This window comes from Microcaecilia unicolor, chromosome 11, assembly GCF_901765095.1.
Source record: "Microcaecilia unicolor chromosome 11, aMicUni1.1, whole genome shotgun sequence".
NCBI lineage: Eukaryota > Metazoa > Chordata > Amphibia > Gymnophiona > Siphonopidae > Microcaecilia > Microcaecilia unicolor.
This window is the reverse complement of record NC_044041.1, coordinates 36,966,974-36,985,706: the sequence shown is the minus strand read 5'-3', so window position 1 is coordinate 36,985,706 and position 18,733 is coordinate 36,966,974. Positions and strand designations below refer to the sequence as shown.

Here is an 18,733-nt window from a genome sequence, read left to right as displayed (position 1 = left end):
TATAGCTGTCCAAGAGATGACGTTCACTGCTTTCAAAGAATCTGAGGCCACAATCAGCAAAGACTAGCTGTTGAGCAGATTTGCAAAGTCTTTTTCAGTAAAGAGAGAAAGTGGCCAGGTACAATTGAATGTTTTCATTAGAAATAGGGTCACTAAGATGTAGGTGATGCTTTTATTAGCTCATGTATCTGTGGCTAGCATTTCATGGGTTTTGATAGATGTACAGTATTCCATTAGTCCAATACAGGTAACAACTACAGATCATATTTTTCCATGTTCTCGTGGACAAGACAAGAACCATAATACCTTGTTTTTATGGTGAATCTCACAGGCAGAAATGCTGAGACCATACACGTGCATTTTCTGCTGCAGGACCTATATTGTGGGATAAGCTCCTAGGACATTTTGAGATTCTGTGTTAATATTCAGCAATTTAAGAATTTTGAAAGCCCATTGTTTTTGTGAAGGCTTTCTTGGAGGGATTAATTTTAAAAATGTTACAACTGTATTGATTGCATTCAGAGAGTATGGACTAAATGTTGCTTGATTGATAAGGTAATTTTAAATTGTGCATGTTTGTTTTGCGACCCACTTTGATTAAAGCAGGGTATAAATGTAATAATAATAATAACGTTTTTGAAAGACATTCAGAAAGCAGTGATGCTGTGCACAGACTTGGGAGTGTATGATCCTAGTGCATTAAATCCACCTTGTTGCTTCCATTAGGTACCAGAGAAACCTCCTCTTCCATCGCTTTTGGTCTGTGGATGACAAGCAGCTTCATACAGAGTTCAGTTCCCTTCGCTCCATTGTAGTGGCCAACTATGAAGAGACCGTCAAAATGCCAATCAATGAGCCTGCCCTGGGCAAGAAAAAATCACAGATTCAGGTACCTCTCCCCACCCCTCCCCGTTCAGGTGTTACTAAAAAAGTACAGTGAAAACCAATGGTCTGGTTTCAGTAAGAATGTAGAGGATGATGGACACTGTGCCAAGCACAAGGGGGGGGGGGGGGGGGGGTAGGGTTATAAAGACATTTTCACACACATGTGGTACAGTGGAGTACCCAGATGTTCAATTTTGAGTGGGCCTGAACCCAAAGTGGATGGGCACAAAATTTTGCCCATTCCCACTTGCCACCTGCTCTCTGTACCCCCTTCATGACTCACAACTCAAATTGTAAATAGCCAGGCTGGTGGGGATCCCCAAGCCCTGATAGTGGAACAAGTCATGCTCAGTTTTTGCATGTATTATATTGGATTATTTATTTATTTAATTGACCATTCGATATACTACCATTCGAAAAACATCATGGTTTCAGAGTATAAAGTAGGGTATAAAAATGTCCAGCAACTTAAAACAAACACAGACAAGGCTAAAACAAACTCAAAGGTGACCATTGTAGGTAGGGTAGATCTGAACAGCATGATATGATATTACCCATGTAGCCCAGGCCTTGCAGTCCCCCGCTAGCTCAGGTCCCACCTGGGCCCATAAACAACATCCAAGGGGGTCCAAAATTCTCTCGCTAGTACTTAACTTTATTCACCAATGCCCCATGTTGGGCACCAGTTTTATGTAACCCCAGTCTCACCAATTACTCAGCTCAGTTCCATCTTCCGACCCGGGTCACAGGGAAATCTTACACACAGTTTTTTTGTCTTCATGCTCTATTCACTCTCCACTCAGCTTACCACTTATACAGTCACAGTCAATCATCCATGAGCTGGGAGTGGGTCAATGGTATGGAATAGAGATCCTGGGTGTTGGGAGTATGACAAGAAATGCCAGAGTGCCACTTCTCTCAGTCCAGGGACACCTGCTCTCATTATCTTTCCAAAGATCGCACTACACTCCAATCATTTATGAAATGCAAACCAACTTTACTGGTGCTTCTGTAACTGGCATATGAACCAGGGGCGTATCTGAACTGCGGCGGTAGGGGGGGGCCAGGGCCAGAGTGAGGGGGCACATTATAGCCCCCCGCCGCTGCCATTGCCGATCCCCTCCCCCCAGCTGCTGCCATTGCCAACCTCCCCCCCGCGTTGCTGTCGCCTACCTTCGCTGGCAGGGGACCCCAACCCCCCGCCAGCCGAGGTCCGCTTCCTCCTGCCGCTGCCGGCTGCCTTTAAAAGAATTCCTTCAGGTGGCGGGGGACCCCCAACCCCCGCCAGCCAAGCCGAGGTCCTTTCATTTCTTCCACTGCAGTCTGCAAAGCTGGCGCCGAAAGTTTCTTCTGAGTCTGACGTCGCTGCACATTGTACGTGCAGGACGTCAGACTCAGAAACTAATTCTGGTTGGGGGTCCCCCGCCAGCTGAAGGAATTCTTTTAAAGGCAGCCGGCAGCGGCAGGAGGAAGCGGACCTCGGCTGGCGGGGGTTGGGGGTTCCCCGCCAGCAAAGGTAGGCGACAGCAACGGCGGGGGAGGGTTGGCGGCGGTAGGGGGGTCCAGGACGAAATCTGCGGGGGCCCTGGCCCCTGTGGCCCCACGCAGATACGCCCCTGATATGAACATGTAAAACCTTTAGATATTTACAGTCCCATTCACCCACAGGCGGGATGAATTTATGCACTCTGCTTACCCTACAATTGGTTCCACTTTGTACATATTTACATAGACTTCTGCCCTTTTCCCATCGTTTCATGATAGGAATAAATTCAAGACTTTCCACCCTCCCAGTATCAACCCGAACTCCTGCAGGCACAGACTCTTTATGCTGTCCTTCCAGCAGTGCACCTCTCAGGGCTACACTCTGGCCTTGGATAGACTTCCCCTGTCCCCATCCCACTTCCAGGCTGGACTCCCCTTATCCACCTGTAGCTCAGACGCTTCCAGTTGCCAGTTAAAGGGACAGCAACTACGTCTGTTGCCAGCCTGCATTTACTTTCCTCACTCCAGGCTCTCCCAATGCTCCCAAGGGTCCTGGCAGGGGTACAGGCAACCAGAGACCTTGTGTACCTCACCACAACTCCTTTTATTAAACCCAAACTCCACCCCTACTGTCACTGTCCACAGGGGGACACTCTGCAACTTATTTCAACGCCAGTCCTCTTGGGCTGGGCTTCCTCGCACCCAGGGACATCCCAACTCTCCAACCCACTGGCAAGGACCTCCCTCCCCCCAGGGCCTCCAGAAAAGTCTAACACTGCATTTTCTAGTAATTCCCAGATCTTGGGGTATTACATCCATAAGACAAGGCTAAGGCTAATACAGAAGACAGGGGGAGGGATCAGAGGGGGGAAGATTGTTGCTGCTGTTAAGCAAAGATAGGATGGCAGAAGACAGTTACAAATTAGGTGAGTAATGAAAGGAAAACATGAGAAACAGCAAAGTCTTTAGGGTTGCCTTGAATTTGTTTTAGAAAGCTCTAATTGCAGAACTAGAGGAAGGGAATTCCAAAGCATAGGGTCATTTCAGCAAAAGGCTGAGGAGTGTGAAGAATGTAATCAGAGCTTAGTCACAAAGGACACAAAGAAAATTCTTATTTGCAGATCTAAGGAAGCAAGCAGGACCATAAGGAATAAACATGGCAGATATATATAAAGTGGGATGCTAGAAAAATATGTATGATGTGAATGCAACAGTATTTTTTGTTGAATTGTTACTGAGAAGCAGCCAATGTTACTCTACCAATAACAGAGTAACATGGTTGAATCTTCTTGCATTGTATGACAACTTTACAGCAATATTTTGTAAAACTTGCAAGTGTAGGATGATACAAAGGGAGGTCTGAGAGCAAAGCATTGCAATAATCTACTCAACTTATTATAAATGCACACACCAAGCTCTTAGAGCTGTAGAGTCTAGGTAGGGCCCCAGTGGATCTTACCCGTTTTAGGGAAAAAGGTCATTTGGATCATCCGGGAAATATGAGGTTCAAATGCCCCCTAAATTACAGTCAGGGCCGGTCTTAGGCAGAGGCGGCCGCATAGGGCCCCGCGCTTAAGGGAGCCCCGCGCAGCACGCCTTAACTCTCTGCCTGTCCCTCCGACCCCTGCTCGCTCGGACCGCATCATCATCAATCATGATCCCGCTCGCGCCGATTCGCTCTGCTGCCTCCCACTCCCGCCACGCCACCGGTGCCCACACAGCCCACCCACCCCCCGGTTCTGCTCAGCCCGCCGTCAGCTCCCGCCTCCCAGTCCCAGCAGGACAACAACAGTGCAGAACGTGCAGCGACGGCCCGGCCCAGACAAACAGACAGTTGCAGCACAGCAGCAGCAGGCACGACGGACGGCTCACCCCAACTTTTCCCTTCCGCCTTCCCGCGAATCCCGCTCAATGTCCCGCCTCCTTCTGATGGTATTTCCTGTTTCCGCGAGGGCGAGCGGGAGTCATTGAGCGGGAAGGGAAAAGGAGTTGGAGCGTGGTCGTCGGAGCCTTGAGGTGAGCCATCGATTCTGGGGGAGTCGTGCGACTAGAAAGTCTCAAGTGGAGCACCCACCACCGCCGCCTGGAGCAAGTTTGCCCAGTGCCATTCGGGCAAGGAAGGTATGAACGATGATGCTACAGACTTTTGGTTGAGAGACACAGACATCAAGTTCTTTCTGGAACCCTGCATGTGTGCTTTTAGCCAATAGGTGTGTTGTACAGTTGCTCTGACTCCCTGGGTAGGTGTTAAAGCTGCAACTACAGCTGCTCCAGCGCTGGTTAGAAGCTTAGCTCTGGAGTCAAACCCAGGTCTTCTACATAGCAGATTAACTGGGCTGGCCTCTAAACCAAACGTTTTAATGCATAAAGGTTCTTTAAAATACCATAAATAAGACAGTGGTTATTTATTTATTTATTTGTTTGTTTGTTTGTTTATTAAAAATAAAACCAAACCAAGTTAACAACTATAATCTAGCATGGAACCAGATTTTTGTTGGTGGCAAGTTTCATAAGTCACAAGACAACTAACAATAGAAAATGTTATTTCTGTTGAGGAGATGCGTAAAATGTACAATATGTTTTTGCTTGTATGATTGTAATAACTGCTTTGAGTTTTTGAGGAGGAAAGCAACAGTTTATTTCAAGGCAAAGTGCTGTGTGGTGTATGAGAATTGGAACTACTAAGTGGACTTGAACTGAATAATTTCTGGGGAGGGGAGTTTTCATGAAAGCATTGTGCTTATTATTTCAATCAGTTTTTTTTGTACAAGTTTAGCTTCATTTGTCTTTATTTGAAATTTCATAAATAAAAAAGTTTTCTAAAAATGGAATAATCTTATCAATGGGGTGGAGCTAGGGTGGGGCGGAGCTAGGATGGGGGCGGGGCTATGGTGGGGCGGGGCTAGGATGGGGCCCCACCAAATTGGTCTGCATAGGGCCCCGCATTTGCTAAGACCGGCCCTGATTACAGTATGTAAAAAATCAATAAATAAACATAAAAAAACATTTACTGACACTGCTACTGTAAGAGATGTTCACTTGCTTCTCCCAGAAGTTTCTTTCTGTTTTCTGACTTCCTCTACCTTGCTTCTCCCAGAAGTTTCTTTCTGTTTTCTGACTTCCTCTACTTAAATCAACAGCCACAGAATGTCTCTAAACCTCTACCTGCTCGTTGTATTTCTTTTTTCTTTTTTTTTAATTCCACAATAGCCTGGATAACAGTTTATAGTGATGTATTTTTTTCTTGGTGTGAGATTTTGTTATAAATGTTGCTTTCTGCTGTGGGAATTGATTAACTCTGTGTTTCTTTAGGAATATGTCGATTATTACGGAGGTGCAGGCGTCCAGCACATTGCACTGAATACTTCTGACATAATTACTGCTGTAAGTATTTAAACATCAGCTTATCGCTCACAGTCTGCGCACTCACCAGCGCATAAGGAAATAAGGAGTACTGGATCCTTGGGGGTGGATGCTCATGGTTACCAGAGTGCCTTCAGAATATATTTCTATTTGAAGTATCTTTTAAAAATAGTAACAGAGAAAAAGTATCATTACACCAATGTAGTATGCAATCCCATATATCTCTGGCTTTTATTTCACTTTCACCAGCAAACATTACCGGCCTCTTTCCCTCCATTCCCAGTCTTTTGCTTTGGCTCTGTTCATTTTCCAGAGCTTTGAGTACTCAGTTAAATCATTTCATGGATTACAGTTCAGGTCAGGTATGAGCAAAGGATGGGAATATCAAAATGTATTTAAGTGAGACATGAAAAAGCATTCTAATGATAGTTTCAAGGGAAGGTGTGGGAGGGGAGAGGAGGATGGGTAATCAGAAAGTGGCAAGGCAGTATTGTGCAGATGCTCAAAACTCTGGCGCTGTTCTGAACAGTGCCGGAGTTTTACCACCCAATTAGCATGGCTGATCAGCTCCCTCATGCCCAACGGTAATGACACGGAAATTTAATTGTGGTCATAATGTTGAGCATGAGGGACAACTGCGGGTGGATTGTGCCTGGGCACGGATCTTGAGCGTATGCCCAGAAAGCATAGAAGAAAAGCCCTGACCTGTCAGAGCTGGTTTGACAGGTCTGGGCTTAAGGTCTGGTGGTCTGGTGGACCCCAGGCCATCTCCTGCCCCCCAAAATAACATTTAAACCTGGTAGTCCAGTGGGACCCCGACTCCACCCCCAAAGATGTGAGGGCCTGGTGGTTTAGTAGTCCCAGGCCCCTGCCCGCTTCTCAAAATAATATTTAAACCTATTGTTCCAGTGGAACCCCTTAATCCCCAAAGTACTTTAACCCTGGTGGTCCAGAGGGACCCCAGCCATGTCCACCCCCTGTATATTCCTCCAAGATGTTCCAACAGAAATACGTGTTCAGAGAGGAAGGACACCAGGTGTTTCATACTACTTATCTGTTAGCTGGTTTTCCACGCTGTGATCACACGTTACTGATAAGGAATTAGCCAGTTGTCACAAAGTGTACATGTGAACACAAGTAGGTGTCACGATTGTGAATGTTTCCTTGTCGGTGCTCACCTCGCCCTCTGGTGGCCAGAACCGGTGGCTACTATGAACTGCCATAGACTGTCTTGCTGTTCCTACCCGTTCCAGACTTTAGCCCAGTCAAGTCCAGATCGTCCAGGCTGCCAGACTTGTCTGTTTTGTTTGACCCTGCACTGCACCCGTAGCTGCCTGATGATTGCTGCAGCTGAAGCTCAGCTGCTGCTGGGCTTATTAGCCATTTGTAACCTCTCTGCCTTTGCCTTTGCATTGTGTCTAAGGCCCTGGTATGTTGGGGTGCTGGTGCACTTCTGCTGTTTCCAGTTTCTAGTTTATTCCTGCCTTGAGCCGGCCCTGATTACCTTTAAAGTTGACTAGCATGGTAACCACACCATGGATTCCAGTGTAAGAGCTGGACCAGTCTTTTTGGCAGCAAAAGCGTAGCCAGGTTGAGGGCAAAGGGGGAGTGGAGAGCGGATTGCTGAGTGCGACGGCACATATTTTAAACGCAACAGATCATGTAAAAAATAGGCGCCAGCGCCATCGGAAGTCTGGGGGAACGGCCATTCCCCTGGCGACCCGCCTAGCTATGCTCTGCTTGGCAGCTCAGCAGTTTTTCTCATTACACATTTCTGCTTGGCACACATTATGTTGATAAAATCTCTAGCAAAGTATGCAGGTTGCTGAAAATGGATAAGGCAAAAGCTTGGATTTGCTGGCGAACACTTGTGAGACTGAGTGACTTTTTCTTGTAGATCACAAACCTTAAAGAGCGAGGCATGGAGTTCATGGCAGTCTCACCCACTTACTACAAGATGTTGAGGGAGAAGCTGAAAACATCCAAGATTCAGATTAAGGAGGATCTCGACAAACTTGAGGTCAGTTTTAAAGAGTTGAGCAGTCACCAATTCACTGTAACTTGGCAGCAATCTATTGGGGACCTGTTAAGATTTCAAAGAGTGATGCTAGTTACAATAATGGAGGTGAAAGGTGGGGGTGGGGGGGTAGATGGAATCTGCTTTTTAATAAGGGTGATCTATCTCACAGTGGAGTGGTATGACAAGTACCATTTTAACAGCATTGTGTATCTGTACTGAAATGATATAAAAGTTTTTGCTGACTGGAGACCGGCCCGGCTGGTTCTTCTGGCTAAAACTTACAGAGTACTGTAGCCTTTAATTTTGTATTGGTTGTCTGTTTTATTGTGATATTGAAATTACTGGTGAGCCAGCCTACTGGCTCAGGTGGGTAAGTGTTGGTCAATACCATGTGAAAGGTCCCCAGCTTGATTCCTAGTTGTGTCATGGTTCTGGGCTGTGCCCCGCGCTCTCCCAACTTACTGGCATGAGGTTGAGTCAGGAAGTGCGGCAGCGATCCGGCGTGGTAGGCCGCCAGCATCATGGCCTTCAGCGTACTCTACAGCACTTCTTCTAGTTGGCGCCCCTAGGCACGCATTTACACACGTACCTAACCCCCTTTTAAAGGGCCTGCAGCACGGAGATAGGAGAAGCACACGCTAGTGATGTCAGACACCCTTTCCTTTTAGGGCAGCTGCTCCTCTTTCTCACTGCCTTTGCAACGAGCAGTTTCCTGCTTCCTGCTTGGCCTTGTCTTCACTTCCGAGTCCTGCCTCGTCTCCAGCCCAGCCTTGGTGTTCCTGTCCGCAGTCCGGCGGGTCTGCTGGGCCTGCCCCCAAGGGTCCTTTTCAGGGCCATCCCAGGTCCTGACTCCACAGGGCCTGCCCCCAAAGGCCCTTTTCTGGGTCATCCCAGGCCTTTTCCCAAGGGTCCTTTTCAGGGTCATTCCAGGCCTGCCTCCAAGAGCCCTTTTCAGGGCCATCCGTGGGACACCTCCAGTCAAGAGTGACATCTGCCGGGACCCTCCTGACCTATGGGTTGGGAACTTGACAATGGTCCAAGGGGTCACCTTCCAGACCATTGAAAGGTTGGCAGGAGCTGAGGCTGGGGATACTGCAAAGGAGCATTCACAGCCCTTGGCAAGGGGAATAGGTAGAGGAGAATCCTGGTCATTACTATAAAGAGTGATATCTAGTGTCTGTGATTTCAGGGTTCTAAAAAAAGAAAAAAGAACAGGGATGAAAGGGGAGAATCCTGGTTATTGCTTTAGAGTGACATCTAGTGGCCAGTTTCAGGGTCTATCATTTCAGGATTCTGGGAGGAACCCAGGGGGACAAGGGGAGAGTTATGGTCATTGCTTTAGAGTAACATCTAATGTCCAGTTTTAGGATTTGTGATTTTAGGATTCTGGAAGGAGGCCTGGGAGGGGAGAGTCCTGGTCGTTGCTTTAGAGTGCCCATTTTCAGGTTCTGTGGTTTAAGTGTTCTGGAAATAACCCTAGCAGATGAACATACACTGAGGGTTGTCATTGCAATGACTAGACCACATGTGTTGGTGATGCATATAAAATATACGGAAAACCCTTCAACTGAGATGAAAGTATAAAAGTGCAGGAGGAAAGTTCCAGTTCAAAAAGAAAATTACTGGCTTTATACATAGTCAGTGAGACAGAAGAGAGTTTATTTCTATTTATAGATCTTTGGCCACTCTTTAAAAGAATGTTTTCCCTATTTTTCAAGGAATTGAAGATCTTGGTGGATTAATTCCAGATCAAAAAGAAAATTACTGACTTTATACATGGACAGTGAGACATAAAAGAGTTTATTTCTATTTATAGATCTTTGGCCACCCTTTAAAAGAATGTTTTTCCTATTTTCCAAGGAATTGAAGATCTTGGTGGATTATGATGAGAAGGGCTATCTGCTGCAGATTTTCACCAAACCAGTACAGGACAGGCCAACTCTGTTTCTGGAAGTCATCCAGCGACATAACCACCAGGTCAGTTCTTCACCCTAAGGGCAAGAACAATCGATCTGTTCTCTCTATAGGGCAGGATTAACTCTTCAGTGGATCCTAGGCAAACCAGTCCATTGTGTCCCCCCACTGTAATATAAATGCTAAGGCTGTATATTTAGAGTCCCTTTTACCGAGTTATGGTAAAAAAAGGCCCTGGGTAGCATCAGGAGGCCCCCTTTTACCGCAGTAGGTAAAAGGCTTTTTTGTTGTTGTTTAAAAAAAAAAAAGGGAAATGGCCCAGCTGTAAGTGAACCACGTGCTGCGCAGCCATTTCCCGGGGGAGCCCTTACCCCATATTTAGGAGGCGGTAAGGGCTCCTGTGCTACCCCAGCAATAACCAGGCAGTGTGCAGCGCTGACCAATTACCGCTGAGTAAGCCCACGGTGCTAGAAAATAAAAATGCATTGTCTAGCCTGGATGAGGTGAAGGTGCAGGGAGGAGAGTTTTAGATTTGTAAGGAACTGGGCAACGTTCTGGGGAAGTGGGAGCCTATTCTGGAATGATGGGCTCCACTTTAACCAGGGTGGGACCAGGCTGCTGGCATTGGATTTAAAAAGGAGATAGAGCAGTTTTAAAACTAGAACCTGGGGGAAGGCCAACAGTCATTCAAAAGTGCATGGTTCGGAACAAGGTATCTTTCAAAGATATCACCAAAACAGGGAAGATAGGGTATCCCAATAGCGAGGTTGCAATAGAGACCATAGTAGACCAGGGGGCATATTTTCAAAGCACTTTGGGAGGCTAAGTTCCATAGGTTTCTATGGAACTTTGGGAGGCTAAGTGCTTTGAAAATGAGCCTCCTAGTGTCTTTAAATAAAAAGTAATTTATGAAAAAGTAGGAAAGAAAAGCCTCAAAGTTGCGCAAACCTTGTTAAAACACAGGGAGCAATGACGATCCAAACAGATCACGGCTTCATCATCAACAAAAACCTTGCATTAACATACCATGCAGTGCTCAGCAAAAAAAGTGCTCGAAAAAGTGTTGAATTTTCAAAATAACATCAAAGAGCAACTTATCTTAGGGCTAAATAGCTTGAAGACAACTTCAGTCAGGTAAGTAATGATGATGACTTGCCCCCGGGCCAACGGTGGCCAGCGTTTCGTAAGAACTGCATCAGGGTTCAGTTGGCAAGTATATCGACAAAAAGGAAATATGCAATCAGTATTTCATAGCATGAGAAAAGAAAAACAGAATCTACTTGTAACACACCCACTCGGCACCAGAACATCCGCCGGGTCGTCCACTGTATGCAGGCATGACAATGCAGGAAAATGGCCGGCCTTTAAAAAAAGAGATGACATCAGACGCCAAAACTTCATCAGCCAATCATGTGGAACCTGCAAATTAAAGGGCACATGTAGGCAATGTGCCTAATATGTTAGAAAAAATGACACCAGTCAAGGCGTGTGTTTAATCACTTTGGTTCAAGCGAATTGTCTAAAAATCCATCTTTGCTCAGATTGAAGGAGAGTGCGTTGCTGGTCACCTCCTGTATTAAACGGGGGAATACACTGTAAAGCTACACCGCGTAACTGTTGAAAGAGATGGCCCCGTCGAGAGCAGTGCAAAACCAGAGGGAGATCGGGCTTATTGGTATGTACGGCACTTCTATGCTCTATCAAGCGTGTAACCAATGCATGAGATGTTTGTCCTACGTGTATACCAGGTTGCATGGAAAAATTAATCAATAAATGATGTAATCAGATTTGCAAGAAGTGTTGGTCTTGAGAAGATATCATTTGCGATCTTCCGAATTCACGAAAACTGCAGTTTCAATCATATCACATACCGAACGGGTGTTATATTTGAAATGACAAAACAGGTCTAATGTCCATAGCGGGTTCTGATTGCGGAGATCGTAAAACAGCAAGGCTGAGATGTTCCTTCAAGTTCCTTGTACGACAAAAAGAGAAGCATAAATGCTTCATTGAAAATAGGTCTAGTCCGCACCAGATCCCAAGGCTTCCTCACCGCTGAAACAATGCGGTTTGAAAGAAAACTATATTGCATGACATAAGTCAGCGTATGGTCATCTTCTGAGTATGCTCGTGTCCTTGATGTAAGCAAATGTACTCAATGATTGTAGCATGCTCTGCGATAAGCAGCACACACCGCTGCTGGTGGATAACCACGTGACAAAAGTTTAGTAGATAAAAAGCGGGACTGCATCTTGAAATCCTCGTCAGAGGAACAAATCCTGCAATATTGCAAAAATTGCGAGAAAGGCAGAGTTTTCTTTAAAGATACTGGATGGCTACTTCTATAGAATAATAAAAGGTATTCCGGTCCGTACTCTTCTGAAAAACCGTCGTATTAAATCCAGTACCGGTCTTTTTGACAAGAATATCTAAAAAAGATAATTCAGAAACATCCAAATGGGACACGAACTGTATGCAGGGATGACATTGATTCAAAAATGATACAAACTGATGCAAGAGATCCGGAGGACCTTCCCACAACAAAAAGTGTCGTCAATGTAGCAGACCCACAAACGAACTCTGCTGTACAAATTCGCCGAATAAACAAATTTGTGTTCAAACGCAGTCATGAACAAATTGGCTACAGAAGGATACAATGTCACCCTCATAGCGACCCCAGACACCTGTTGGTACATTGTAGTGTCACATTTGAAAAAATTCTGTTTCATAGCTATACTTGCCAACTGTAAAACAAAAGAGGTGGGAATCTGATCTTTTCAAGACCAACACTTCTTGCAAATCTGATTACGTCGTTTATTGCTTAATTTGGCCATGCAACCTGGTATACGTTGGACAAACATCTCATGCATTGGTTACACACTTGATTGAGCATAGAAGTGCCATACATACTAATAAGCCCAATCTCCCTCTGGTTTTGCACTGCTCTCGATGGGGCCATCTCTTTCAACAGCTACGCTGTGTAGCTTTACAGTATATTTCCCCGTTTAATAGAGGAGGCAACGCACTCTCCTTCAATCTGAGCAAAGATGGATTTTTAGACTTAATTCTCTTGAACCAAAGGGATTAAACACATGCCTTGACTGGTGTTATTTTTTCTAACATATTAGGCATTTTGCCTAGATGTGCCCTTTAATTTGCAGGTTCTACATGATTGGCTGATGAAGTTTTGGTGTCTGATGTCATCTCTTTTTTTTTTAAAGGCGGGCCGTTTTCCTGCATTGTCGTGCCTGCACACTGTAGGTAGTATAAATAAGTCTTATAGGAAAACAACTCCCAACAGAATTATTTATGCCAAGGTCCTTCCCGTTTGGGAAGCTCGCCAGGTGCCCTTGGCCTGGATTGGCCGCTGTTGTGGACAGGATGCTGGGCTCGATGGACCTTTGGTCTTTTCCCAGTGTGGCATTACTTATGTACTTATGTACTTAGATTACAGAACTCTGTCTAAGCAAATATTCTGGACTTATGCTAGGGGAAACAGGACCTTACTCTGGCACCTAACCAAAAGTAGCTGAGTTAGAGAAAACGCCACCAAAGCCACAGATAGTATATATATATTTATGATAAAATATAGAGAATATGTATAAATAGAACAGCAGCAAGGCTTAGCAAAATACAAGATATATAACTTGCTAATAAAACTAGATTACTACCAAAAATAAAGACTATGCAAAATGATTCTTACTGGAATACTAGGTAATTACACAATCCTGATTGGTTAGTTATCATGAAAACTTATACTACACCTCTTATGCAAAATACCAGGTTAGCAGCGTATTCTCTGACCACGAGCTTTGACCTAACCAGTCTTTATCTCAGATAAACACCAATCACTAATTCCCGACATCTATAGAAGTAAATCCTGTTATCTCACCATGCTGTCTGTTAGGCAGTCTCTCGATGAGGTAGGTGCTGATTTCTTCTTAGGCTCTAGCTATATCCACAGCGAGTCTGTCTCGGATTCAGTTCAGGGTTTATCTTCTGAAAGCAGGTATCACAGTCATTCAGTGCCGTATTTCAGAGCTGATGTAGCTGATCCAATCTGTATTTTCACAAGGTTAGAACACCACAGTCTCTTGCTCCCTCCGAGTCTTCTAACCTTGCTTGTCTTCTTAGGTCGTTCTTGTCAGTCCCAACTGTCTGATGGTCTCCGAACAACTCACTTTCTTTAGTTCCCGCTTTCTTAGTACCTCTCCGTGAGATGATCCTCCGGGACCAATCATAAGCCTGTCCAGCTAACTCCATAAGCATGAAGAGTCCTTTGTTCGTGACCCTGAAGTGGAAACTTTCTGGTCTGCATATCTGTCTCCAACCAGGCTTACTGGAGCCATGAGTCTCACTCCCCTTTCAGCTTCTCAGGGTGATAACAGGGTGGTTGTAACACAGAATGTCCTTGGCTGTGGCATGCCTGCCAGTGATTTTCCAAAAGCTGAAAAGCTGGATCTTGCTGACACAGATGTTCAGGTCAGAGGTTGTAGAATTCATCTTGTAACAGGATGTCAGGCTTGTATGAACCAAGACCAGCTCAGGTGAGATCTCAGGTAAATACCCCTACAATACTGTGGACGACCCAGCGGATGTTCTGGTGCCAAGTGGGTGTGTTACAAGTAGATTCTGCTCCTTTTTGTAGATATACTTGCCAACTGAACCCTGACACAGTTCTTACGAAACGCTGGCCACCGTTGGCCTGGAGGCAAGTCACCATCATTACTTACCTGACTGAAGTCGTCTTCAAGCTATTTAGCCCTCTTTGATGTTATTTTGAAAATTCAACACTTTTTTAAGCACTTTGAGTTTTGCTGAATGAACACTGCATAGTATATTAATGGAAGGTTTTTGCCGATGATGAATCCGTGATCTGTTTGGATCGTCATTGCTCCCTGTATTTTAACAAGGTTTGAGTGACTTTGAGGCTTTTCCTTCCCACTTTTTCATAATTTACTTTTGGATTTCATAGTCACACCTGTAGATGATTTTTATGTTATAGCTCTTTTCATCAGTTATTCCACACCCCTTGAGTTTCTATAGTTGATTCTAGCCTTTAAATAAAAAGCAGACAAAAGATTGCAAATTAACACTGTCAACAGCTGGAGCAACAAACATATCATTTAAAATGTCTCTATGCAAATGCTAGAAGTCTAAGAAATAAGATGGGAGAGTTAGAATATATTGCACTCAATGAAAAATTAGATATAATAGGCATATCTGACACTTGGTGGAAGGAGGATAACCAGTGGGACACTGTCCAACCAGGGTAAAAATTATATCGTAGTGATAGGGTGGATTGATGGAGGGGTCGTATTGTATGTTAAGGAGGGTCTTGAATCAAATGGATTGAAAATTCTGCAGGAAACAAAACATCGTGGAATCCCTATGGATTTATATTCCATGTGTAAAGGGGAAAAGGATAGTGATAGGAGTGTACTACCGTCCACCTGGCCAGGATGAACAGACGGATGTAGAAATGTTATTAGAAATTAGGGAGGCTAACAAACTGGGGAACACAGTAATAATGGGTGATTTCAATTATCAAAAACTAAAGGAAAAGTAGAAACTATATCACTAATTATACTCAATTTTCTACTATAAACAACCCTGTATTGCAGGTGCCAATGCACATGTATGTATGAAAAAATACGTGGAGAAAAAAAGACTTCAGAGCCCTCAGGAATAATTCTCTTTACAATGATATGTTTCAAGACAAGAGAACTCCTTACTTCAATCATTAGTCTTCACAAAAAAAACTCCACTCTTCTGATTCACAAAATACTAGTGCATGCACTTCAAACAATACAAAAGGTAGAGGCTGTTTCTCACGCCATAAAGCCGGTGAACACTATCAAAATTGTAACTTAGCTTGTGTCTTCTAAATGTCCATTCTTTTCCAAAATGTCAGCTACAGAAACGCCCAACAGGAGAACCCTGTTTCGCCACCACCGGGCTATTTCAAGGGCTAGAATTTTCTTTCTTCAAACAATATTATTCCACCACTGCTTTGCCCCTTAATGGCGTCTTTAAACTTCGAATGGCTTCCTTACTCATTATATAACTGACTCTCCCCCGTCACTTCCTCTGACGTCATATCCTTCTTGACGTCCAATGCTTTCCAGGATCCCCAACCCGTCACTACAGGTTAGGAGTGCATCATAAAAAGGCTTTCCATTCTATCGATATATTTAACCCCTTTGGGATCACAGTTTGTAAAGAAAAAATCCATCGTTGTTCTTTTTGTCTAAGCATTTTTCTCACATCTCCTCTCCTCTCAGTTACAGCAATCTGTTCCAACACAATACAGCGTAGATCTGAAAATTCATGATTTTTCAGTAAACAATGAGAAACCAAGGGTTCATATGTTTTTCTGGCTTGTATGCAGTGACGATGTTCAATCAACCTTGTCTTCAACATTCGAGATGTTTGCCCCACATAATACAATACACAAGGACATTTCAATAAATAAATCACATTTTTTGATTGACAATCTGTGATGGCTTTCAGCATAATTTTCCTGCTAGTACGAACATCCTCAAATGCATGCTCGTTCAACATATTTGGACATACTGAACAATGGCCACAACCCCCATGATGGCCTATAATTCTGTCCCTCCCACTCTGTCTGTTCCATGTATCCGCTCGACACAAAACATCTTTTAAATTACTCTGTCTTTGATATGAAAACATAACCTGAAGATCCTGAAAACAAGGGTAAATCCTCAATATATGCATGTGTTTCTTAATCAAGTTCACCATCTGGTTAGAATGTACATTGTATTTCATAACAAAGGTAACAACTTCATCTTGCCCGTTATTATGTCTCATAGGTTGCAATAACCACTCTCTATGATTAAACAAGGCACGTTTCCTTGCCTTGCTAACCAATTTATCAGGATATCCTCTTTCCCTCAATTTTTGTTGAAGATGAAATGTCTGATGATGATACATGTCAGTGGAGGAACAAATTCTACGGTACCTCAAAAATTGAGCAAAAGGAATGTTAGTTTTGCAGTGACTCGGGTGCATGCTATGGAAATGCAGCGTGGTGTTACGATCAGTAGCTTTAACATGTACCGATGTTTGCCATTGATTTTCTATCTTCGTCAATTGTACATCTAAAAAAGAAATGGCTACAGCACTACTGCAATATTCAAATTTGATATTAGCATGACACCCATTTAAATATGTCACGAAAGCTTGTAATTGCAAAATTGTACCGTCCCATAACATAAAAATGTCATCTATATACCTCCACCAACTTTTAATGTATCTCTTCCAAATGGATTCATATACCCATTGACATGTATCATCATCAGACATTTCATCTTCAACAAAAATTGAGGGAAAGAGGATATCCTGATAAATTGGTTAGCAAGGCAAGGAAACGTGCCTTGTTTAATCATAGAGAGTGGTTATTGCAACCTATGAGACATAATAACGGGCAAGATGAAGTTGTTACCTTTGTTATGAAATACAATGTACATTCTAACCAGATGGTGAACTTGATTAAGAAACACATGCATATATTGAGGATTTACCCTTGTTTTCAGGATCTTCAGGTTATGTTTTCATATCAAAGACAGAGTAATTTAAAAGATGTTTTGTGTCGAGCGGATACATGGAACAGACAGAGTGGGAGGGACAGAATTATAGGCCATCATGGGGGTTGTGGCCATTGTTCAGTATGTCCAAATATGTTGAACGAGCATGCATTTGAGGATGTTCGTACTAGCAGGAAAATTATGCTGAAAGCCATCACAGATTGTCAATCAAAAAATGTGATTTATTTATTGAAATGTCCTTGTGTATTGTATTATGTGGGGCAAACATCTCGAATGTTGAAGACAAGGTTGATTGAACATCGTCACTGCATACAAGCCAGAAAAACATATGAACCCTTGGTTTCTCATTGTTTACTGAAAAATCATGAATTTTCAGATCTACGCTGTATTGTGTTGGAACAGATTGCTGTAACTGAGAGGAGAGGAGATGTGAGAAAAATGCTTAGACAAAAAGAACAACGATGGATTTTTTCTTTATAAACTGTGATCCCAAAGGGGTTAAATATATCGATAGAATGGAAAGCCTTTTTATGATGCACTCCTAACCTGTAGTGACGGGTTGGGGATCCTGGAAAGCATTGGACGTCAAGAAGGATATGACGTCAGAGGAAGTGACGGGGGAGAGTCAGTTATATAATGAGTAAGGAAGCCATTCGAAGTTTAAAGACGCCATTAAGGGGCAAAGCAGTGGTGGAATAATATTGTTTGAAGAAAGAAAATTCTAGCCCTTGAAATAGCCCGGTGGTGGCGAAACAGGGTTCTCCTGTTGGGCGTTTCTGTAGCTGACATTTTGGAAAAGAATGGACATTTAGAAGACACAAGCTAAGTTACAATTTTGATAGTGTTCACCGGCTTTATGGCGTGAGAAACAGCCTCTACCTTTTGTATTGTTTGAAGTGCATGCACTAGTATTTTGTGAATCAGAAGAGTGGAGTTTTTTTTGTGAAGACTAATGATTGAAGTAAGGAGTTCTCTTGTCTTGAAACATATCATTGTAAAGAGAATTATTCCTGAGGGCTCTGAAGTCTTTTTTTCTCCACGTATTTTTTCATACATACATGTGCATTGGCACCTGCAATACAGGGTTGTTTATAGTAGAAAATTGAGTATAATTAGTGATTTCAATTATCCCAATATTGACTGAGTAAATGTAACATCAGGGCATGCTAGGGAGGTAAAATTCCTTGATGAAATCAAGGACTGTATTATGGAGCAATTGACACAGGAGCCAACAAGTGGAGGAAAATTTCTAGACATAGTCCTTAGTGGAGCGCAAGATCTGGTGCAGGAGGTAATGGTAATGGGGCCACTTGATAAAAGCGATCATAATATGATCAGATTTGATATTGGCTTTGGAGTAAATACACACAGAAAATCCAATACGTTAGCATTTAACTTTCAAAAAGGAGACTATGATAAAATGAGAAGAATGGTGAAAAAAAACTCAAGAAGAGCAGCTATGAAGGTCAAAAATTTACATCAGGAGTGGATGCTG

At 43.6% G+C, this 18,733-nt stretch overlaps 1 protein-coding gene across 1 annotated transcript in view; it reads left to right on the top strand.

Moving 5' to 3' along the window:
- Positions 1 to 18,733, top strand: part of LOC115479662 (4-hydroxyphenylpyruvate dioxygenase-like) — a 60,325-nt gene that overhangs the window by 37,112 nt on the left and 4,480 nt on the right. The window contains exons 10-13 of the mRNA XM_030217730.1: positions 727 to 889; positions 5,683 to 5,754; positions 7,631 to 7,753; positions 9,614 to 9,730. Of these exons, the coding sequence (XP_030073590.1) occupies positions 727 to 889; positions 5,683 to 5,754; positions 7,631 to 7,753; positions 9,614 to 9,730 (475 nt within the window). The remainder of the gene's footprint in view (positions 1 to 726; positions 890 to 5,682; positions 5,755 to 7,630; positions 7,754 to 9,613; positions 9,731 to 18,733) is intronic.